This window comes from Dermacentor variabilis, chromosome 5, assembly GCF_050947875.1.
Source record: "Dermacentor variabilis isolate Ectoservices chromosome 5, ASM5094787v1, whole genome shotgun sequence".
Taxonomy (NCBI): Eukaryota; Metazoa; Arthropoda; class Arachnida; order Ixodida; family Ixodidae; genus Dermacentor; species Dermacentor variabilis.
In genome coordinates this window covers 45498600-45522520 of record NC_134572.1, presented here as the reverse complement: position 1 = coordinate 45522520, position 23921 = coordinate 45498600, and the positions used below count along the sequence as shown (strand labels likewise).

Sequence of the window (23921 nt, the reverse complement as noted above, 5' to 3'; positions counted from 1 at the left end):
AGTAAATAAGTTCCGAATGGAGTCGAATTCATTCGGAAAAAAAAATAATAAGCTAGGTACGCATGTCGAGTCGATTACCGAGCATTTTCTCACTTCTAAACAAAATGAAATACACTTTGTGCGAGGCACGCTTGCCTAACAAAAAAAAAAGAAAAAAAAAGAAAGAATAAAAGAACCAGGGACGACGACGATTATTTACATTTTATACATGCATGTAACGCCGTTCAAAACCGGACGTCTTGTTAGTCAAATGAGGAGCCTGTAACTGAAAAGCAGCTGCCTTCAGTTATGTGACGCTCTTTGACAAAAACAGTAATGAAACAATTAGGAAACGACACGTGAACAGGTGCACGTAGACTGCCGTGTTCGTGAAAGGAGATAACTTACAGCAGAGCACGTTGTTTTAACAGGGTGCAGACATGGTGGGAGCGCCCAAATAATATAAGAAATTTATTTGCCTATATTAAATTAGCAGGCTGCCTAGAAGCGAAAGATTCCTAATGAACGATAGGAACACCCACGGCTCTCCTGCAGCAAGATCGCTCGGAAAGGATTCCACTTGCATTGGTCCTTCTCTCTCTACGGAGACTCCAATGAGTGTCGTTATCGAAGAGAAACGCATATTTGACAATTTCGGACAGCGAATCCCCGAATTACGTAGCAATGACTGTTCGATTCGTAATCGTGATTTGAAATATTCGCGCCACTCCTATGGCCAAACATTTCCAGTAAAAGTATGTGGCACACAACATCGAAAACCGAAGCAGCGTACGCCGCTGCTCAATTGGATTTGCGCAGCTGCTCACTTCCATAGCATACACCTTTCTGAGTTCACGTGGGCGTCGCACAAAGGACGGTCTATTACCGAAGAGTAGTCCAAGAAATACAGCCAAGACGACGAGTAGTCCTACGGACCCGGACGACACACATACCAGCGCACTGTGGACCACGATTCCCGATTCAAAAGTGGTCCTTTAAACGTGCAGCTACTTTTCATTTCGCAGATTCAACGGCTAGGGGGCACTGCTATATTCACCGTCACGATGGCAATGCCGTAACAACCCACTTAGTTAATATAAGTAGTATAATACCAGCGTCAGTGACTGTGAAAAAAAGAAAATCGTTGCGCTGGAACGCTTTAAGCACATAGACAACCGATCCTATTCAGGACAGAAATTACTATTATCATGATTATTTGATTTGAAAACATATGTACACGTGGCAGGGAAGGGAAAGCGCGGAGCAGGCTGGCAACTTCCACCGGGAGAGGGCAAAACGCCTGCCGATATTCTTCACAAAGGAGGAGACAGAACATAGAAATGAACGATAATAAGAAAGGGAGTCAGGATATAACACAAATACCTAGCCCGGTGAAGGATGATACCAAAACGTGAACCTGTTCTTGACAATCTCACATTCCTTCAGGACGAAACCTAAGTTTACACCAATTCAACTTTGGAATCACTGATATCATGCATCAAACAGTATCACCGACCGATAACTCAGCAATCTTGAAATCGCCTAGTGGGGGCTTAATGAAAGGGTCCAATAACATTAGAAAACGCAGCGTCACTAAGCCGCTGCTCTACGAGATCAAACTCGGAATGCAGGTGACTCCCAATCCACCCCTTTTCATTTAGAAAGCAAAAAAGGCAGAAAAAAAACAAAGCATGGCAAAACAATTGTCGAGCGGGAAATCAGAACATCTATTCCGCCGCTACTTAAGCTTCAAGACCGAGCATGGTTTGAAGCTTTGCACTCGTCCTGTGGTCGCTGTAACGACATATTAGCCCACGTTCAGAGACCAAAACACGAGAGCGCTTAGCAGAGAACGACAGCCAGCGTCTTGAGGTCCAGGCGGCGGCGGCGGCGGAGGACAGACCAGGTGCGGCAGCGTAAACGCGACAGAGGAGGGAAGGAGAACGCGCAGGCGGCTGCGCGCCTATTTTTAGAGCGCGAAACAAGAGCGCTCTCCCCTCGGTCGTCTCGGCACCGAGCAGCAGGCACCTGGCGACGTCGCAGAAGAGGAGCAGCAGAGGCGGACGACGCGCAGGCACGCACGCAGCGGCACGCAGCCGGAGAGAAGCCCTTGCAAGGGAGAGCGCCGCGCAACAGCAGTCAAGGTCGCTCGCCCGCGGCCACCCAGCCAGCACCGGGCGATCACGGGCGCGCGCGATACGTCGCCGGCCTCATTTTTCGCTGCCCCGAGCTCGCCCCGCAGAGAGCAGCAGACAGCCGGCAAGAGAGCCGCCGCGACACAACACCGACGCGCAACAAAACGAGCCCTAACGACGGCGAAGCACCAGCCACGGCGCAACGCGAAGGACCACCTGAGAGGGAAGAAGCGGACGCGCAAAATAGCGCCAATCATTAGGCGCTCCCCCCTTCCCCCGCACCACGCGCGACGGCGGCCCCCTTCCGCCGCCGCCGCCGGGTCGTCAGCCCTCGAGCGTCCCTTGACATTTTCGGGCGTCGGCGCTGCCGTGAGGCCCCCGGCCGGTGCATGGCAGCGGCAGGGCAGCAGAGGCAGCAGCTCCGAGGGTTCACCACCACCGCCGACGACGCTCGGGCCAGCCTCGCCGTTGCCACGGAAACCGGCGGTCGGAGGAGGGCGAGAGCGGCGCAAACCGCTGTTGCCACGGCAACAAGAGCGGCGGCGGCACAGCGCACGTCGCTCGCCGCGGCACAACACGACGGCCTCCTCGCTTTCCCTACTCGGCTCCCTCCCTCCCCGCATCCCTCCACCACCGCCTCCGACGGCCCCGCGGTCGGGAGCTGCGGAGCGCCAGCCTCGATCGGCGGCTGTCTGCGACACCGACGACGGGGAGAACGCGGCGTTGGCGGCGAGCCCTTTCACCGAGTCCGGCCCTGCGTACAAGCCCGCCGTGCCGCCACGCGTGGCGCAATGCGCCCCGCGCTGGCCGCTTGACCAGCAGCGCTGGTGCGCCCAGCAGTGGTAGCTGCGCGCAGCAGCGCCGACGGACGTGAGCGGGTTTGCGAATGCAACGCTTCGTCGTCGAAGAAGGCACCATAGCGCCGAGAATGGCTCCTGTGTACGCGCTCCGGATGCGAGTCACGTTTCATCAGGTCGAGGAGGGAGCGCCATTAGCGCAGTCTAGAAAGAGACGGCGCGTCGGTTGCCTCACCGGAGTCGCACGCCATAAGGCACGCAGCTGCTGTGTCGCTGCTATGCAAGCGACAAAGAATTCGAGAAAGAGATGAAATGACCTTGCGTCTCCAGCAGTGAAGGTCGCGATGTACGCTGACGGCTCGAGCGCGAACCGACTGGTTATAGCCACCGTAAATCGTTATACCGAGGGTTGTGTAGGCCTTCTTTCTTTTTTTCCTTCGCAAGAGGGTTGGCTGAAGATCGTTTGCGTTTACTTTTCCTTCCCCGCCACTCTTTATCAAGCTACGCGCGAACGGTTGCAGCCAAGCAATGGATGGACAAGCGATCCCTTTCAAGCCGAGGCGAAAGAAAGGAGTCTCAATTCTCGCTCCGTTGGGTATGGTATGGTATGGTATGGTATGGTATGAATAACTTTATTTAGGTCCTGAAGGACCAGTCAGGGACTGATGCGGGCCGCTCCCACGTCGTGAAAGACAGGCCGAGCCCCTCTGCCGTCACACGGGCCCTCTGGACAGCCCAGAGTTGGTCCGCCAGCACTCCGCTGTGCAGCATCCGCTGCCACAACTGTTCACCTTGAGAACCATCACCGGCCAACGCCAGGCAGCGCCAAAGCATGTGTTCTAAATTGAGCAAACCCCCACACTTACTACAATATACTGAAACCCCGCAGTCCGGATTAATTTTATTCATGAAGACCGGGCTGAGAACACATTCTGCGTGTTCAACGGGAGCAAGAATCAGAGCCCGAATAATAATAATAATAATAATAATAATAATAATAATAATAATAATAATAATAATAATAAAATCCGCTAGGTAAAGCATTTCCTTAGTAGCCAGCATTCAGGCGCCCTCCTGAATGCTGGCTACTAAGGAAATGCTTTAGCAACTGAGAATCGGGATGATGAGGCGATCAGTGCAACGATAGCTAATGGCGAACAGCCATTACAGCAGTTACAACTGCAGTTACAACTGCAGTTACAACAGCAGTTACAAAAAAGTTTTTTTATTACATATGTAAGTAGTTCGCCTTTACTCTAATCCCTCCCTCCACCACTGCTGACTGCGGTTTAGGTGTCAGTAGACTGTGCTACGAAGTTACTGCGGCCAGTAACAACTGTCCTTGCCTTCATTTTCCTTTCTTTAACTGTTTAAATAAACAACCAATCACTACTACAACTGCGTCAGTGAATAAATTATCGATGTTGGAGAACCAGGACACACATGCGAAAAATAAACGGTTACACGCAGACCGTCACGTGGTGGTTTTCTTTTTCTTGTGCTTAATTTGCGCATTTATTTTTCATAAAAAGAAATCACGGCATATGTTCTGCATGCACCGCAACACAGGCAGCAAGGGAGTATGTGTCGATCATGCACTAGCACAGGTTAAGCAACACTTTTAGCTGTAGTGACAAGCTAGAAATTCAGAACATAGGCTCCACCCACACAACCCCCTTCCCCCCCCCCCCCCCCGTCAATCTGAAAATTACAGCAATGCCTCTGCGTCGTGTATATTCCATCCTCCCCCCCCCTTTTTTTTTTCTTTTTCATATTGCATTCTTACTACGACATTACCGCCTACCTACGTAACACACTTTGCGTTTAAAATTCGTGATATATCCCACGGAAACAATACCGAGGTGGAGAAAGAGATTAGCAAGCAGTTTTTTTTTTAATTATTATTCTTGCCTTTAGTCAGATCCGTACGCACTTTGTTGTCACGATTATTTACCTTTATACGCACAAGAGCTGCAGAAAACCCGGAAAATAAGACTTGCAACGGAAGGTTCGGAGACCGACGAGCGAAAGTTTCTAGCGAACAGAGAGTTTTTTTTTTTTTTCGTAAATATTTACGCCACGTCTGTGCAATGATGAGACGAGCCCAAATTCATCAACTTTACGAACAATACAAGAGAGTCGGCGTGTACGTATGCGACTATAGTGACCAGCGGCTGCTCGTCGCATGGTGACGTACAAGCGAGACGTGCAACCGACATTTCCTTCTTCAAAGAACATCGGTGGCGGCGGCATGAGGCGCGGAACTTCTCTTCGCGACCCGGAAGCGCGAATTAGGCGCCTCCGCTGTCCTCCGGGCCGCTAGCCCGGAAATACAAAAGGCGAGATCGCGAACTCGCTAAGCCAATCTTAATTGCGTTCCGGGATTGCTATGCAAGAGCCCTCCGCGTGTGAATGATTGAACGCGAAGAGAGATCTCCCGCGAACTCTCGAAGCTTGCTGGGTTTGTCGCGCGCGCGGGGGCAATAATATGCAACGGCGCCCGCGCTGCCCGAGGGATCGGGTCCGGGGGATAATCCCGACCACGTGATCCCAGCGTGAGATCGCGAGCAGCTGGCAGTATAGTTTCTTCATGAGGCGCCACCGCAACAGTGGCACGGGCGCATCACACGAGAAGGGTTTGTTCCGCAAGCCGTGCCCAAATCCTTTGAGCTCGTCCGAAAGACTCCCTTTTGCTGCCGTCGCTGCGGCTTACACAACGGCGAAACGACGTAGCACAGAACACACACACACACCTGACTCCCGCGCACTGGCGCTACACAAATAAGGCAACCTGCAGGTTGAGGCGCAACCGACGAGGACTCAGATGCACTCTGCGAAATGTACTGCTCTCGCGGCAGGGAACATTTTCGCCGGACAGCATGTACAGGGCGGCGTACATTGCGGAGCAGAGAAACGGCACCTGCTAAGGAAGCAAGACTGGGCGACCCGCTTCGGCAGGTGCACAGTCCGACAACTAATATGGCCGGGCAGTGTAAAAGACGCGAAGATTCAAGCAAAAATTTCAATGCGAACGCTGCCAGCCTCAGCTGACCGCACGTGGTTGCAGCTGCATTCTGTCTGGCTGAATAGCTCACGCACAAGGCAGTACCCATTTATACGTAGAGGCTTATATACGTACATTGTCTGCACACTATATATATATATATATATATATATATATATATATATATATATATATATATATATATATATATATATATATATATATATATATATACCTACAGATGCACCTGCAGCCGGCTATGTTATCCGATATTATGCAGTGAAACAACGATAGGTACCTATAGCCTCAGTGCATGCCGCCAATATCGCGATTCATTTATTAAAGCGAAGGTTTCCTTGACTTTATTCTCCAGGGGTGAGGCTTAATTATTCCGTTAGCGAATTTCCAACTGTTCCCTTCGGTATGGCACTCCCGAAGCAACTAAAAGGCTTAGTCCTGGACACCACTGAATTTCCTACAGAACCCAGATAGGTAATGCATGCGATAGTTGAAGTACCACTGAAATGTGGTGTAGTACGTATATAGTACATCTATTGGACTGTATATCCGTGCTTTTAGCTTCAGAAGTCCTTGTGGCGTTACTTAGTAAGCGGATTATTTTTCTAAACTTTCAAGCAAGCATATATATGACGAACCACTATAAAATGCACAAATAGTAATTATATCAAGATGCATGGCGTTACGGCGCAAATTTAGGCGGGACAGAGCAAGTTGCACAGGACGAACACCGAAGGATCGGCTTTAGTCCTGTTTATCTCGCCGCGTTCCATCTAAATTTGCGCCGTAAGACCATGTATCATAACACTCGTAAGCAACTAGCCAACCTTACCTTCAAAGTCATTCTATCACCTTGACCTGCTTTCAACCTTCACAAATAAAAATATGTAAATTTCCTACATTTATCGACAGTCGATCATAATCCGTGACTGAAGCTGTCGCACCCGTCCCGCATGCTTTCGGCACAGACGGTGCGCTGAGAACCGCTAGCGCGGCGGTAGAAGAGCATGAAAACTTACTGTGAAATGATCACGTGCCGGGCCGCCGTTTATTGGCTTTAATATCCCGTGACACTTCCTCCAAGTTCTTTCTTTTATCCGTAATTCCCACGTTAGCTGAATCGCCATGCTTGCAGCTCCCGCAGACACTGGCGCCAGAGTTCCCTCTAGCAATTTATGTAAGAAACCCATTGCGTGACATAACGGCCTTCGAGATTATGCGATCTCGGAGGCCACGTTAGGCACCGAGGCCGACGATCCCCACCACTCTAATATATATATATATATATATATATATATATATATATATATATACTGTACGCGGAAGCAGGCGTAAGAATGAAAGTCACATGCTTATTTGAAAGTCGTCAGTACCTACATGCAAAGAGAAATTGGCACAAGGGCACATGCTGTCCTTGTGCCTCTATTCGCTTTTGTAAAGAGGTTACTGCGCTGTTCCCTTGTAGCGATGAACATCCCAGCAAGCCCAACTCTGCTCAAGAATGTGTTCATCTACTTCTGCCAATTTCATCACGGTAAGCCTTATATTTACTAATCGACGCAGTGTTAATTGTTCGACAACTAATGCGCGACAATAACTTTGGTGGAAAGCACGGAATAAAAAACGAGATCGAGGACGGAGGCAAGAAAGATACCACACGATCGCTCGTGTGGCATCTTTCTCGTCTCCGTTCTCGGTTCTAGCTCTTTCTTTATCCCCCCCCCCCCCACACACACACACACCGCTGTTCCCACGCCTTTTGTGATGAACCCACCAGCTCAAATCCGCAGGAAGCAGGAAGAGAACGCTTTCCGTTTGAAGCTACAGTGCGCCGAATAAGATAGCGTCGCTCCCGCTTTCACATTGGGGACGTGTTCACTCCAGAATTTCATTTTATAGTTCCCTTGTCGCCACGAAGAGTTATACAAGCTGATGAAGGAATCGTCGCTTACCGCGCAACGTTATTCATATAATACGATTAGCCGTACAACAACGCGATCTGCTTCGCTTCCCGTTCAAGAGGTGTGAGGTTCCTCTTTAAAGCAGTTCTAAAACAAAAGCCTGCGAGGCGGGAGCAGGGCGGGCTTCTGCGAGATGGCACTTTTCACTGCAGCTACAGGCTAGATTAAATCCACGCGCCAGAATTTCGGAAAACCGGTGTAAACAACGTCCACCGTCTATCACGGGGAGCTCCTCCTGGACTCATCCACCCCTCCTAAAGCAATGACGTCAAAGCACGCGGCTGCCTTTTGGCCGGCTTTCTCCGCCTCGGCAGCGCTCCACGCGCTCACGTCGACGTGTAGTAGCGACGCCGCGCGTAAAATGGAGCACCGCGAAAGGCCGGCGAGAGCAACGCAACAGGCCGCTGCTGCTGCTGCTGCTTCTGCCGCTACGACGCCGGGCAACAGGGAGAGGACTTTGGCCGACGCATGGCAACAACGCGTCGCCGCAGCAGCCGCCTTTTCAACTCCACGTGCCGCCGCTGTCGCTTGTGAAAGCCAGCCGAGGAGGAGGAGGAAGGCGCGCTGCTCTTCAATGGAAGAGAAGCACCGTCGCGGCGCCGAACGAACGAAATCCCAGATACGGGGAGGCATCCCACGCCAGAGTGGCAGGCAGGCACGTACGACACGGCGGGGGGGAGGGGGGTATTGCTGCAAGCTGATAGCGCCCCGGGGTCCGCGCTCCGACGCTCTTCCTCCCTCCCTCTCGTTCTCCCCCACCCAGCGGTGCCGCCCACGCACCCTTCACCTCCCTCTCTGAAGCCAAGGCGACTCGAGCTATCACAGCTGAACGGCTCGCTCGCACGTGGCGGTGCTACTCTCGTTATCGCTGAACCGCCGCGACAGAGTTCGTCACGGCGATGGCGTCAGACCGACGACGCGCTACGTAGCAACACGTTTCTACGTAGTTCCCCGACCCCGGACCTATTATGCTCCAGTGAGAGCTACTGTAGGCGAAAAGGCGCGCGCATAGGCAGTGGGGCGCGGCATTGTAGCTTTTTGAAAGGTAAAACTGTCCGACACCCGAAGGCAGCACGAAGGCACAGAGAAAACCCACACGGCTTTAGCAGGGTGTTACAAAAAATAACGGGTTTCCTTTGTAGCTTCGTACTACTGCTGAGTGCATAGGCGGAAAGTTTTCATATTTCCAGCGGGGGGGGGGGGGGGAGGGGGGGACAGTTTTCCGAATCTATACATATGTAACTTTAACAACAGTTGCACTTAAGAGACTTCGTGTGACCTTGAAGAATTGTTCTCTGATGTGACGGTCTTACATGAGTATTTGCAAGATCCCGCAGTAGGAAACGGTTCAATTTCACAGCCTGAGTCTTCTCGCACGGAGCACCAAGAATCTGGCGTCTCTACGTGATGTAACCTCCCTTCGTGTATTTGTCCCATACTTCGCTATCACTAACAGTAATTCGCCTTTCCGGAGAAACTGTAGTCTCTCTCTCTCTCTCTTTGTACTGTGAGTCCGAGTATAAACGTTGCTGCGCATGAATGCTGTTGATTTTGATTTCGAGTGAATCCGGTTTGGCCTCATTTAGGTGATTGAGTGAATTATACAGGGTGTCCCAACTTTCATGCACTAAGTCTTTAAAAAAGAGCAATTGCGTTACTCGAAGAAAACCTATATTGTTTCCAGTACAGCGGAGTAGCCGCCAGTAATTTTCTCGTTATTGAAATTTATTTAGGCAATTGTAATTAATGATCTAACTCGATAATTACTGTCCTAGTTATTAAAGTGTCAATGAGGCATTTGTAGGCACCCCCAAATGACATCTAACTGCGGTGTTTTCAGCGACGCACTAATACCGTACTAATTTTTTCCGACTGGTAAAGGAACCCCACGAAATATGAAAAATTTCACGTGACTGCGCTCCCATCGACATCATAAATAAAGCAGCGCCCTCAAATAAGCTAATTGAAAGCAACTGATTTGCCTGTCGCAAAGCCGAAGCGACAGTGGATCACATTGATAATGGTACGGAAGGAGCATTAACAGCAGCTTCCTCTCATTTCTGCGTCACACTTATTATCGAACTCTCAACGTCGACTGATCACATCGATAACTACATTGATAACGCTCTTACCACGCACGAAACGCGAAAATCAATGGAATAGGCATAGAATGTTTCAAAATCCTAGCTCTGCTCCTGGCTCTGCTCGCACCGCATCGAAAGAGTGCGCGCGTAGCTATATGGCTATATATCTCGCCAGAAGCTTGCTTTGGACCAAAGCCAAATTAAAAATGACGGTTTTATTTTTCATGAGCTCGTGGCAAAAAATGACAGCGAATAAATAGACAGGGAAGCGACCCACGTGTAGAGAAAAGGCAAAGCCGATGCTTTCAAGAAAGTAAATGTACCACTTTTAAATGAGCCAAATTGGCAATCAGGACGTCTGCACAAAAAGCAACAGAAAAAGAAAACCATCAGATTTCAGTGTGCCTTTATTATCTGTGAATTCGTAAGCGCCGTTGATGCCTAGAGGACGTGCTCGAATAGGTGTCCTTCTGCAGCTGAGTGCGCTTTTCCACATCTGTAGTGGTACCCACCGTCGGTCATCAAGAAATTGACGACCGACGGTGGAATTCTACGGAAGACATCCGTTATCCTTGCCTTGAGCTCATGTGACGTCGCCGTCTCGATCATGTAAACACGTTATTTCCCATAACCCTAAAGAAAGAAATAAAATGGAGAGAGGTCAGGTGACTTAGCCGGCCAATTCACAGGCCCGCGCCTCCTAATCTATTGCGCATGAAAAGTTGCCTCCAGCCAGTTCCGTGCTCGGCTGCTGCTGTGTAATGTTCAGTACACGGCCCTACTTGGGATACAAAAAAGAAACAAAGAGAGGTTCATCGCTCATTCCATGCAGTGAAGCAGTTCCTGGATTTTGTGAAGCATATAGGTGCACTCCGCACTCTGGTTTTTGTTCAACATTGCGGTCCTCGTAACACATTTTGCAGTTCCGCCTTTCCGGCATCTTTTGAGGATGGTCCGTTGAAAAGTCCAACGAACGTACTTCACCAGTTCTCTAGAGTCATGCACCTCTTCCAGGACTTATCACTCTCAGCGTAGCTGGGGAACTACAAGATAATGCATCCAAACATATCTGTTTGCATTTTTGCTGATAGTCTTTTATCACCTCTGCATAGAAGAAGAACAGAAAGAAATCCCACGCCGTTGTAAACTGTCTTACGCTGACCGGTAGTGCTGGGCCGGGATGTGCTACGGGCGGCCTTCTTGGCGTGAACGGAAGTTTATTTGCTGCCGATGGCAGCACATCATAACCAAGGGAAGCCTGCACCCTGAAGATAATCAGTAGAGCTCTCAAGTCGTGCAAAAAGATCGGCAGATAAGCGCGCACAAGGAAGGAGACCGCTTACGGCCGTAAAGGGAAATCGCCAGTGAGAAGTCGCGGATGTCCCATGCTGACTCAAAACTTAGTCGCCGTCAGAGCATCAATCTGCTTTGCTGCCATCCTCGGAATCGGAGTCCTCATCACTAAATAGCAGTGCGGGTGCAGCATAGTTTCGAGCACGACGCTTTTCTCGCGACGCAGCCGCGCAGAACGACGGCGTGGGAGCGACTTTTGATAACTGCGCAGTGACACCGGCAGCACCCCTTGCCTGGATTTTACGAAAGAAGCGAAACCGAAACTCCTGGAAACTGGTTGAAAATGCCAGTCCCACACGTTGTACATGCGGCGGACATTCAGGAATACACTTTGGCGGAATAGAACGACTCGGACTCCAAACCAAAGCTCGCCAGCGAACAGCGGGCGTCATTCTCGGTTACTTATCACCGCTCAGCACTGTCGGGCGACAAAGCCGACAATATAATTTAATTCTTTACTTACTGAGTCATTTGATAACAAAATTTTGATGCTATAGTGCAGCGTAATCGTAACGGGCATGTTTTTATTCTCGAGCGCGCCAGGAGATGACAGCCACGAATTTTTTCGCTACAACATAAGCACACTAGTTCGCAAAAAGGCCCGTCAAAAAACACTACATTGCCGGAGCGCGAAAATTTAAGCTGATTCTGAAAGTTCAGGGCCTGCACTAACTACTGGATTGCCTTAAGTGGATAAGAAAGGGCTCTAACCAAGGCGAAATCGGCGATCTAAAGCATCGATCACCAGTGATCGATTTGAACAGGCGTGGTAACGTAAGAGTTACAAGAAACAACGGCTGGAGATGGCACGCAGGCGTGCGGCGCGCGCAGTATTCACGCGCGCACCGAAAGCCGACCGGCGACGGCGGCAGCTTTCGGACAAGCCCCGGTTTCCAGGAACCGCACCACCGAACCGGACCGACGAGGTGCGAACGTTGCCGACGTCCGGGGGTTGCAGAACGCGGAAACGTCGGCGCCGTGTGCCGATGCAGTGATAGATTTACCGAGAAAGAAAAAGAAAAAAAAGAAAAGAAGCGAGAGCGATCGACCAGAAAGAGGAGCACGCTCTGTCGACATCGCACTGTCGACATCGCTCGTGCGCCCGCGATATGTTGCTCAAACAAGCATCCATGCAGAGTTGCTCTTTCCTTCTTTTTTTTTCTTTTTTTCCCCCTTGACAGCTCAACAGCACCTTCGGAGCACGAGAAAGGTGTTTTCAAAAATGAGAACTGCAGAGTGCAGTGAGACAATATATGGAGACTGCAAGTTCAAGCACGGCCGTATAACAATCGGGAATGTTCCTATACACGCAGCGACGAGGTGAAATTCCGGGGTGTGCCAGCGTGGGTGTTTAGAATATTGTAGATTGCGCGAAGAAAAAAATTTACGAGAAGGCAGTGATGGGGGGAGGGAGGGGGCTTGAATAGGGGGTTAAGGAGCCTGGAGAGCGCAAGCCAGGTTCTCCCCTTGACACTTTCACCATGGCGGCTCATAAGGAGGGCGAGAAGTCGCTTGGCGGAGCACGCGAGAGAATATAGTCGACAGATATCGCGCATTGATTTGACTGACTGATACAGGGAACGCGTTCGTAGATGGCTCCGGAGATTAAAGCAGCCCTAATGAAGAAAATAATTTGGACTGTAAATATAAATTACACTTCTACAATGGCAAAAAAGAAGAAAAAAATAAAATACCTTCTACCCTGAGAAGAGGCTTAGTAATTAAATTTCGGGGTACTAATTACCTGCCAAAACCACGTTCCTATTGTGAGGCACACAGTATAGCGGGGGCACCCGGATTAATTTGGCCACATGATGGTCTTTAAAGGGACACTAAAGTGAAAAATGATTTCTTCTACATCAGTAAATTACCGTTCTACAACACCAAAAACACCACTCTTGCAACTCTGAGACGTTTGGTAAGCCAGAAAAAGCGCAAGAACGAAATACGGGTGGCGACGCCTACTTAAGTTCCCGCACCTGGGGGCTGTGACGTCTTGAATTTTGATGGCGTCTTCTAGCACCTACTAATTATACATAGCGGTACAGATTGACTACATTGTGTTCTGAAGGAACCAAATATTAAACATGGCAAGTTTCGGGAACCTTTATTCAGCCAACGCGGCCCTAATGCGAAAACATACTTTGGAATTCCTGACGTCACGCTGACGTACCGGCGCTGGGATTTCGGCGCGAAATTCAAATAGTGATACTTGGACCTTAATTTTCTCACCTAATAATCAAACTATCTTTTTGAAATGACTGCCTGCAGGGTTCTCAAACCTTGCTGCATTAGTCTAAACTGATCTATTGTTTCGCTTTAGTGTCCCTTTAATGAGTCTATCCGACAAAAAAAAAAGCGCGTGTTAGAAAAGGCAAACATTAAAAATAAAGAATTGATCATTAATTATAGCGTGTATGACGAGTTTCCGTCTCGGCAATCGCTTACGGACCATGCAGTTTGCAAAAATATAGCCTTGAAATCAGTTTCTGTTACCCAGAGAGAGAGAGAGAGAGAGAGAGAGAGCCGTCGCCGAGGCGTAGATTTGGACACCACTTATTGTTTGTGTAATCATTTATGAAACAGAAATGCGCGTCATCTGGAAAAGCACGTTGCCTTAGCGATGCTAGAACACATATTATAAATACCCAGTAGTAAGCGAGCACTTCATCCCAGAGCTCTGGCATGGCTGCGATTACAACTGAACAGCTAATGAGCAGCATTTACGCGGAATAATGAATTAGACAATGTGCCATGTGAGCTTTCGGCAGGTTCAGCCCAATTTCATAAATTAATTTTATCAGGCCACAGACACATAACAGTTATGTCGATATCACGTGGCATTTCATATTATGCGGCTACTTCTTATTGCTTAGCTTTTTATTGTTATATATTTGAAACTGCAGTCTGAGAATACAGAAAAAAATTAAGACAGGTACTATAGAAACAAACAAACAAAAAAAGAACGTAGGAGTGTACAGTGGTCATCAGCATAAAAGGGAAGAACAATTTCTTTCTTTTCTTTTTACTCTACAATATCTCGCGATAGATGGGTTCAAATCTAGTAACTTATTACATAATAAGCTTTTCTATTAAACTTTTAGGGAGCGATATTTGTGCAGCCCCTACGGGTGTTGGAAACAAAAGTAGGTGTTCCCCTTCATAATGATGACGGTACGTACCTACTGCGTACAGTGTTTCAAGACTGCCAGGTGAGTGAATTGATCTTCAAACTGCAGTGCTTTTTTGGACTTGGTTAAAAAGCTGCGGGCTTGGGTGGGTGCCGTCTTTTACACCCGGCAACTTTTTGTGGCAGCGCAGAGAAGGCTACAGAACCGAAGCACACATTTCTTTTTTCTTTCGGCGCATATGCGTATAGTCGGCGAATGCAACTTTAAGCTAAGTACCGTAAAATAAACCACACCACTTACGTTTATTTTCTTGTTGAAGATCACCCGTGACCTCACGTGGCCATCACACGTCACATACACATCACAACAAAGTTAACCGTACCCTTGGATATCCACGACGCAACATCGCACTCTCCCCGCCCTCCGTTAAGTTATTAGCCTATTAATATCTTGTAGGACCTAAGTTAGAATATGCGCCCGCTATCTGGGACCCTCATAAACACAACCCTAACCCGCCGTGGTTGCTCAGTGGCTATGATGTTACGCTGCTGAGCACGAGGTCGCGGGATCGAATCCCGGCCACGGCGGCCGCATTTCGATGGCGGCGAAATGCGAATACACCCGTGTACTTTAGGTTTAGGTGCACGTTAAAGAACCCCAGATGGTCGAAATTTCCGGAGTCCTCCACTACGGCGCGCTTCATAATCAGAAAATGGTTTTGGCTCGTAAAACCCCGTAACTGAAAAAAAAAAAAAAAACCCTAGCAAAACACTCGAGTCGGTACAATATCGTGCAGCCAGATTACTCTTTTTCTCATTACTCATACAAGTGTCACCCAGTTAAAATCAAAGGCTAATCTTCCTAAACCAGCTAGGCGCCACAAAACATTCAGATTTTGCCTTTATCATAAGCCCTGCCATACCCTCCCTCCCGACAACACCCTTGTCAAACCAGCAGTCCGTCTTTCAAGCTGTATCAGCCACCATAAAGCAGTTTATCCGCCACATGCTCGGACCAACTGCTCATTTTCATTCCTTCTTTTCTCAAACAGCCATCGATTGGAATAATTAACCGCCGTGGTTGCTTAGTGGCTATGGTGTTCGGCTGATAAGCACGAGGTCGCGGCATCGAATACCGGCCACGGTGGCCGCATTTCGGTGGAGGCGAAAACACCCGTGTACTTAGATTTGTGTGCACGTTAAACAACCCCAGGTGGTCAAAATTTCCGGAGTACCCCACTACGGCGTGCCTCATAATCAGAAAGTGGCTTCGGCACGTAAAACCCCACAATTTAATTTCTTTTTGAATAATCTTCCGGTCAGCGTCATTATTAATGATGATCCTGCACGTTTTAGGTCTGCCATTGTATCATTTGCCTGATTGCGTCGTCTGTGGTATTCTTTTAAACGTGTTTCTGTCGACATCTTAATATGTTATCGAGATTTCTGCTTGTTTTTACTTGCCAGGTTCCGTACCTAGAAAAAGAAATGTTACTGGCACTTTTTGTACACATTACGTTCAACACTTGTCGATTGTCATATCTGATAAGTTGTGCTTTTCTTTTGCGTTTTCTTGTTTCTTAACCTGTGGATGTGCAACACGTTTTAGGTTTTACGTTTTTCTTCGTTGCTGTTTCTCTTCTAACGCATTTCAGTGCTTACTGCAGTGGTATTGTGTTTTTGATAATTTGTACGCTCGCCCACCCCTCATGTAAAAACCCCTCTAGCAGGGGTATTTGAGGTACTATAAGTAAACAAATAAATAAATAACTAAATAACTAAATATAAAATAAAATAAAAAAGATTTTTTAGGGAAAGGATTTCCGTTTCTTGCTGTTCCTAGTTTTCCGGTATCCACGTCTAGTAAGAAAAACTTAGGCAAAACTGTTACGTGCGCGTAGCTTTCGCTGTGCTGCCAGAGAAGGTTGTCGTCGGGTGTTGTTTTTTTGTTCGAGCTCTACGTTATTTTCTTTTTTTTTTTTACAAATGTGTCGATTGTTTCATGTTTATTTTCTTATCGACTGTTTGTTCCAAGTTCTCGCTTTTGTAACGTGTTCTTCCCTCTGCAATGTGCAAAACCCGAGTATAAACAAATAAATACTCTTCATAAGGGCACGTGCAGAATGTTCTTACTTTTTTCTCTCAATCACTTTCCCTTGTTCTCCCACTTATTGCAAAATTTAATAATGTGCAACAAAAAGAAAGCGCTTACTACTGACTCCTTGGACTCGTTTTCGTTAGCAGTCGCTAAACGTTGCTTACGAACCAATCGTTGTTTCTCCCCGTTTCTGGTCTTATGCTTGCGGCTCTTATTTTGCCACATCACGTTCTTCAAACGCGTGAAAGGTCTACCTTTGCTGTCAGCAACTAGGCAATGACTGCTGAGAATGTCACCTGCAGAGTGATTTATCAATCCTACATATATCTCTGTGCATTTTCATTTCTATGTTCAAAGCATTCTTTACTCCCGCATCTAAAATGCTGTGTTTTCGATTTTCAGCAGTACAGTATAGACATGGTGGTTGCTGGTCGCACAGCACTAAACAAACACTCGACAGAATGATGGACGTTTTCAGCATGCATATGTATTTCCTTCTTGACTTCAAAGAAAACTAGACAGACCTGAACTCAGACGAATTGCGTGGGAAATAGCCTGTTCCCATCTGCAATGCATTTAGCCACCAATATTCTCTTTGATAAACAACTCGCACGCGACGGTAGAATTAACTCACACTTATAAATACCTCGACGTAACATTGTCCAATGATTTAACCTGGAACGCACATGTCACAAAAATCATATCATCCGCTAACAGAACCCTTGGATTCTTAAAACGTCATCTACGACATGCCCCACAAAACCTAAAATTACTTGCCTTCAAATCACTTGTCCGTCCTAAATTAGAATACGCCTCTGCTATTATCTAACTCGAAAGGGCGTATCTAACAATTTCCCTAGAATCAGTACAAAGTCGAGCCACAAGATTCATATATTCGTGCTATTCATATAATGTTAGTATATCATCATTAAAAGCAGAGGCAGGTTTAACATCTCTAGCTTGTAGACGTCGTATTACTAGTATGTGCTTGTTTCATAAACTTTATTACAGCTCACTTCGTCATGCGCCCTACATCAATCCGCCGGCACGTATTTCCTCCCGCATTGGTCATCCCCTTCAAGTTGCACGGCCTCGTACGCGCACTGCTACATTCGCATCTTCATTCTTTCCGCGCTCAGCCCCGGACTGGAACGGCCTTCCACACGACATCGCCGCAATCACCTGTACATCTAAATTTCTGAATTGTATAGCTACTGTATTTAACAGCGAATAATTTATGTTCATTAGATGTTTTCTTTGTTTATTATATGATTTATACTTGTAACCCACCCCTTATGTAACACCCCCAACCACGGGGGCCTTTAAGGTAATAAAGTGAAGTGAAGTGAACACCGAGACTGTTTATGACCCCAGGGTACATGAATGTATGCCGAGAGGTTCATTTAGAATTAGTTAGGCGTATCTAGTTATTTACACTACAGACAAAAAACATTTTAAACAGAACTTAACCTGTCGAATACTGAAACGAAAGGATCATGCGTGATTCCAAAAATACATTTCAAATAAGTGAAGCTAAAACACAGTTCAATATGACGCACCAAGCATAGCAGAACGTGTCGGATATGGACTACCCAATTACGACGCGTCAGTATAACCAATGCAAATATCAGGGTGTCATAAAAGAATGAAACTACGGATAGACAAAGATACACATGAGTCCAACAGCCGAAAACAAAGCAGTGTCGGTGCGTTTGCTCGTATTTGGCCTTAGAGACGGAATACGAACAAATGAGCACGTTTCACGCTTGACTCGTGGAGACACCGACAATTCAAACTTACTTACCACTTCAATAACTGGATGTGTATTTATTTATTTAATACCATATATTCCTCGTATATCTTTCAGAATTTGCGACGCCTCCAGTTCACCCACTTCCGCTAATTTTGCAGCACATTATTATAGAATCACAATCACCGCAGCTACCACTTTCGTTGCCAAAAGCCACATCTGTGTTTGACCGTCACATATGTTTTGGACCCACTATAACATCCCGGCAACGCCATGTGGGAGAACACAAGTTCGGTTTGGTCGTTCGATAAATCGCTGCCCGTCCCTCCCTGCTAGTTTTTAAATAGAACACTCTCTTCAGACTCATTACTAATCAATTTATCAGGAACCTGCTCTCACTCTCAAAAAGGCTATATAAGGGCCCGCAGAATGAAAACGGGCAATAAAAATACAGCGCCCACGCGGTTTTGTTGACATGCGACGGCTGACGGTCGAATGAAAACACACAGGAAACGAAGCGGAGAGCGTGGCTAGACGGACATGAAACAAAACAAATCATACCATTCCGAACATCGAAACCTGGGCGGCGCAAGCGTGCACCATGGCGAAAAACAAAAACAAATGTAAACATAGTACGGCCGTGGGGAAAAGTACGGGGGTTATCTCGTTTCGCGAAGCCAACGAAAGGTGCCAGTGATGAGGATAAATCCACGGCAACTGTTTTCAGACGGTAACAGTGCAGTCACAGCTAAGGAGGACACAACATACACTGCATTTTTCATGCAAATATGGCGTCCCCGATCCGAAGCGGCAGACGACAACAGCGGCCAGCCTGGAAAGGGGAAGAGCGGCTGGTGGGAGAAGGCTGGGAAAGAGCCGAACGCGACGCTACGGTGGCGAGCACAAAAAATACGCCAAAAATAGGCAGCGTCGTTGGGACAAAAAGCACCGCTTCCATATTGGCAGTGCGCAATTCATTAGAAGCCGAAAAAAATTTAAAGAAACTCAGGAGGTTAAAACGTTAATGAACGAGGAAACGCTGCGTTTTCTTCTTCGGCAGCGCCGTCTGCGCCGCATATCGCTTCGTCTGTGAGTCACCCGGATGTAGACATCTTAGAAGCGTCGTCAGCTGATCGCACACGACCCCTTGTTACTACGCGCCGCAAATTTCCCAGCACCGCGAAATCACCGAGGAAATGGAACGGCACCGAAGGCCATTTCAGGCAGAGGGAGGCCTACGATACGCGCCGTACGCGCGGCGCCCGTCTTAACTGCGCGAATAAACAAACGAGTAAGCAATCCAGTTGCCGATCTCAGATGCACGAACGGGAGAATAATGGGTATCGTTCACACGTGCCTTTCAAGGCGCGCGATCGCAATACCGAGTCACGCAGGGGAGCTGCGAACCAACATTGGGTGACCGTCGGATAGCACAGATTGACCGACGGACGCGGCGATAAGAACACGGCGCCCAGTCCCCAACGTGAACGGCGTCTGCAAGGCTTAGCGGATTGCCGCAGTTGGAGGTGTCTGTTCGGCAGCGAGGGTCGTCAACGATGGAGATGGTGAATGAACAGAACTGAAAAACTCGGCTAATGGGCGCCCTTCTTTGATTTAAGCGCAATGTTTCAGCCAACTGTGGTGCAGCGAAGTAAACACCACCGAAATTCACGTGTTGCTGTGCGAAATGTGCTCTCAGGATAGAAACGGAACTAGATGATATTCATATTAAATTCGTATTATAAGCAATAGCTGAAACTGAAAAAATACATTTCGTAGTCTCGTAGTGATCTACGATGGGCGTTTAGAAATGTGGTTGAACGAAAATACAATTGTAAACATTGCATGTTCCCCTTTGAAAGGACAACGCCATAACCACATGGCGCATCGGCTTGCGCGAGATTGCCACGCAGCCGCACAAAAAATGAGCCACCTACCTCAACAGCGGCTATCCAGGGTTGTTTCAATCCACAGCAGAGGTGAGGTAATCCAATCAAAAATAATCCAGAAGGCACAAACACCCAAAATAAAATCTCGAACACATTAAAATGGCGCGGAAAACGATTCAATTTGAATCTCGTTTATCCATGGCCGTTGCGTTTCCTCCCGCCAAAAGCAGTTAAGCCGAGCGCCAGACGCTGCAGTTGCGTACAGTCAGCGCGAAAATTGAGTGCGTTTACAATAGCTCGTACGAATTATGTGTCATCGATAAATCTTCAATATAACAGCCGAACACGAATTTTCAGTTTTTCGAAAAAAACAAAAACAAAATCCAAATACGCAACTGCGAAACGAAGTGCTGCTGGATGTGGACGTGCAACCACACAACTACAAGGTAGGATTTCAGTTTGTGCGCGTATCGAACCTTACAAACGACACCACTGGAAGAAACGACACAAAGTGTTGAAAAAAGATCGTTTATTACAGCTTACGACACGTAGTGCACGTTGTGAATCTGGTACGAGAAGTTAAAACAAACAATATAATAAAAACAGCACTGCGCCGGGTCCTCGTATCACCCTTCAGATTTCTTCGGCGGCCTGTAATTTAGGAAACAAAAGTGCTGTTAGAGGGCAGGATATTCATACACTGGTAAATGTAAAAGACCATGGCCAAAATCAGCCTTTTTAAACATCTTTGGCATTTATGCAGAAATGTCCCAAAGCGACAAGGCTGCGGTATTGTGCTGCCACCTGCAGGGCTCATGCAAAAGCAGTTCAATTTTCTTCCCCCCGCGAAATGTGCGAAATTGCTCGCAATATCACAACTGGACGCTACCGGCAGAGGTTTGCAGGGCACAATGAATATACTGCCATATTTGCTTGATTGTTGCCTTCAGTCATTTTTACTGCGTTGAAATATGTGCAAATTGTATTCCCCCCCCCCCCCCCCGATGTAATGCCTCTCGGTGTCTTTAGGGTATTCAAAACAAACAAACAAAATAAATCAATCAAGATATTTAGGGGAGATGCAAAGTGCGACTTACCAGTATGGAAAGTGCATCATGTAGTTAACAAGGCTGTACAGCAAGTTTTTAACCAGCTCAGCTGACTTTTTCCAAATGTGCCCAGTTAACACTTTTCTGGTTATTAAATGCTTTTATCACGAGGTGATCAAGAGACTCATTATTTTTACAGATAATCAGGCTGGCATATACTGGAGTGCATTGTTTGGTGTATTCAAGCGAAGAAGTGGGTGTGAGTGTTGCGAAGCGTGAACATTTTTCAGCACATTCCACGAGGCACTGACTATTGCATGCTCCTTGGCCATGGTCTGTAGAAAGGGTGCAAGCATATAGGGTACAGATTAAGCAATTCATCACTGTCTACAGGAAGCAGGGCCTACTTGCTGCAACAGCCAGCAACCTGCTGTTCCCTTCGCCCCCCCAACCTCCAAGCTCTCCTCAGCCTCTTGGAGTTTGTGGAGGCGAACGGGATCACAGCCTACCGATAAGCACCTGCACCCCGCCGGCCACAGCTTCATCGGCCTCCTCCATGAATGGATGAGGCCCCTGCTGCTTATGCCTGTCTTCCCTTCCTCTCATGTTTATTTCCCACTTACCCTTCCCCTGACGCTGCATCGTGGGCTGCAGAAATACCAATTAAGCCAAATTAAAAGGAGAGGAGGGTCGAGCTCAGTCTTGGAGAGATGCTCTGGTATATGCTTGTGCTAAAGCACTTACCTTGAGTGATATATACAGTGAAACAAGCTGAAGGGAATGGAGAAACACAACCAAGACAGTCATTGACCCAGCGCCAATAGTGTCTGGTTCGCTTTGGAATATGTACTATGAAAGTGATGAAGAGTAGCACTTTGCCTAGACCTAGGCCAAACACACTCTTGGACAGGGCAGGTAGCATATATTTGTCAACACGACCTGCCACTAACCACAAACGAAGGTTTCTTTTAATGTTTAGAGAATGCCCACCATCTCAACATGTAATGAAAGGAAAAAAAAAAGTGCGTAGGAAAGAAACTTAATTACGGCTACCCTGCCAAGGACAGAAATAACATAAGTAAGCCAGGCTGACATGAACATAGTGCCACTCTAGAATTTAAGTACATGGTGCTATAAATATAACATAAAGCACTAAGATCCTACAAACTATTAACCCCTAAATGATACATTGTGAAACAATAAGAACACCACTCCAGGATCAGCTCAGAAATGTACCTGTAGGTGCCTACAACCACAGCATGGTCCCTTTCATAGGGCTCCAATGTGATCTGCTCCTGTGGCTTGAGCCGCTCCTGCTTCAGTTTCTCCACTTCACCAGCAAACACTGCCTCAGGCTCAGCCGTAGAGTCAATGCAATTAGCCTGCACAAAGGTAAACCACCGCCCCAGATGAAATGTGTGGCTGTACAGAGATGCGTTATACTTAAAGAACTTCATGAACAAGGAGGAGAATCTGACCGCAGCTCATGATGGAATGTAAGCAAAAGCCTTTATCATAAGTTTCCAACAGGACTAGGAATGTGCTTTAAATGAGGCTACAAAGAGTAACATCGTCAAAGAAGTAAATATGGAGTGAGCAAACTTGGAAAAAAGGCTTCACTGAGCATCATGTGCATACTCGAATGCTGTTCAATTTTCACAAACCACTACTACATGGCACGATGACGATGGCATTATAACCATCAACGTATCCCGCATGGAGGAGCTGGGGCTTCAAGGTTGGACAAAACTGCAACTTTGGAAGCAGACTGATGAAGCAGTGCTGGGCCGAGCAGCAAGCTGCTGCCCAACACTGGGGGGTGGTCTTAGAAAAAAATAATTTAATCCTTGAGATATGGTGCTGACAACTTGTACATGTAATGATATGTGCTTTTTTTTTAACATGCAGTCCATTTTTGTTTATCTCCTCTGGTACTAATACTATGCGAGCTTCCTTTAAACAATCTTTTTGCAAAGATTTGCAAATAATCAGTTTCTGAAATTCTGCTAAACAGGGCATCAATGCCTTATGTATGATTCAAGGAATGTAACAAACCATCCTTATTGTTCCGCCTTACCTAGAACAAGAGTTGCGACACTTCAAAGTTAGTCACCAGAAAAAAACACTTTTTTCAAGTTTCAAATTCAATACCTTGCAACTCATGTTCCGGGTAAGGCAGAGCAATACGGTTGGTCTTATGGCATTCTTTGAATCATACGGATGCCATTAATAATACGCTATTAAGCAAAATCCAAGCATCAGACATTTTCCACATCTTTAGAGAAAACAATTCATGGACACTTGCATAAAATTAGAACCAACGGAGATAAACAAAAAATACATCTCATATTTGAAATAAGCACATTGTATTACGTACCGTATGTATGCTTCCAGCACCACACCTTGAAGAATAAAGATTTAAAAATTTTTCGAAGACCCCCTTAAAATGTCTTCATGAATAGACCACATAGGTGATCAGGCGAGAAGTCATTTGCATGTCCTGTACAGACAGCCACATACTTGAAGTAGAGTTAGAGTCTGCAGGCAATAAGCCAGCAACTATCACGAGCACTTACCAAATTCGTTTGCTGAGCTATAGAGCTCAGTCATTACACTAAATGACTGGATCCTTTGAAGAGGGACCCCTGAATACCGCAAAGCTATATACTACAGC

The 23921-nt window shown here is 47.1% G+C and overlaps 2 protein-coding genes across 3 annotated transcripts in view; both read right to left on the bottom strand.

The window, feature by feature from the left end:
• mnb (minibrain) overlaps window positions 1-20516 on the bottom strand; it is a 128176-nt gene extending 107660 nt beyond the window's left edge. Inside the window, exon 1 of one of the 2 annotated variants that reach the window (XM_075692320.1) lies at window positions 20247-20516. The gene's annotated coding sequence lies outside the window, so the exon portion shown is untranslated. The remainder of the gene's footprint in view (window positions 1-20246) is intronic. The other variant, XM_075692322.1, reaches the window with a different exon arrangement.
• A 194-nt stretch (window positions 20517-20710) lies between these two features.
• Window positions 20711-23921, bottom strand: part of Fib (rRNA 2'-O-methyltransferase fibrillarin) — a 43526-nt gene continuing 40315 nt past the window's right edge. The window contains exons 9-10 of the mRNA XM_075692325.1: window positions 22484-22629; window positions 20711-20849 (exon numbers count right to left, since the gene is read on the bottom strand). Coding sequence (XP_075548440.1) covers window positions 20825-20849; window positions 22484-22629 — 171 coding nt within the window. The 3' untranslated portion in view covers window positions 20711-20824. The remainder of the gene's footprint in view (window positions 20850-22483; window positions 22630-23921) is intronic.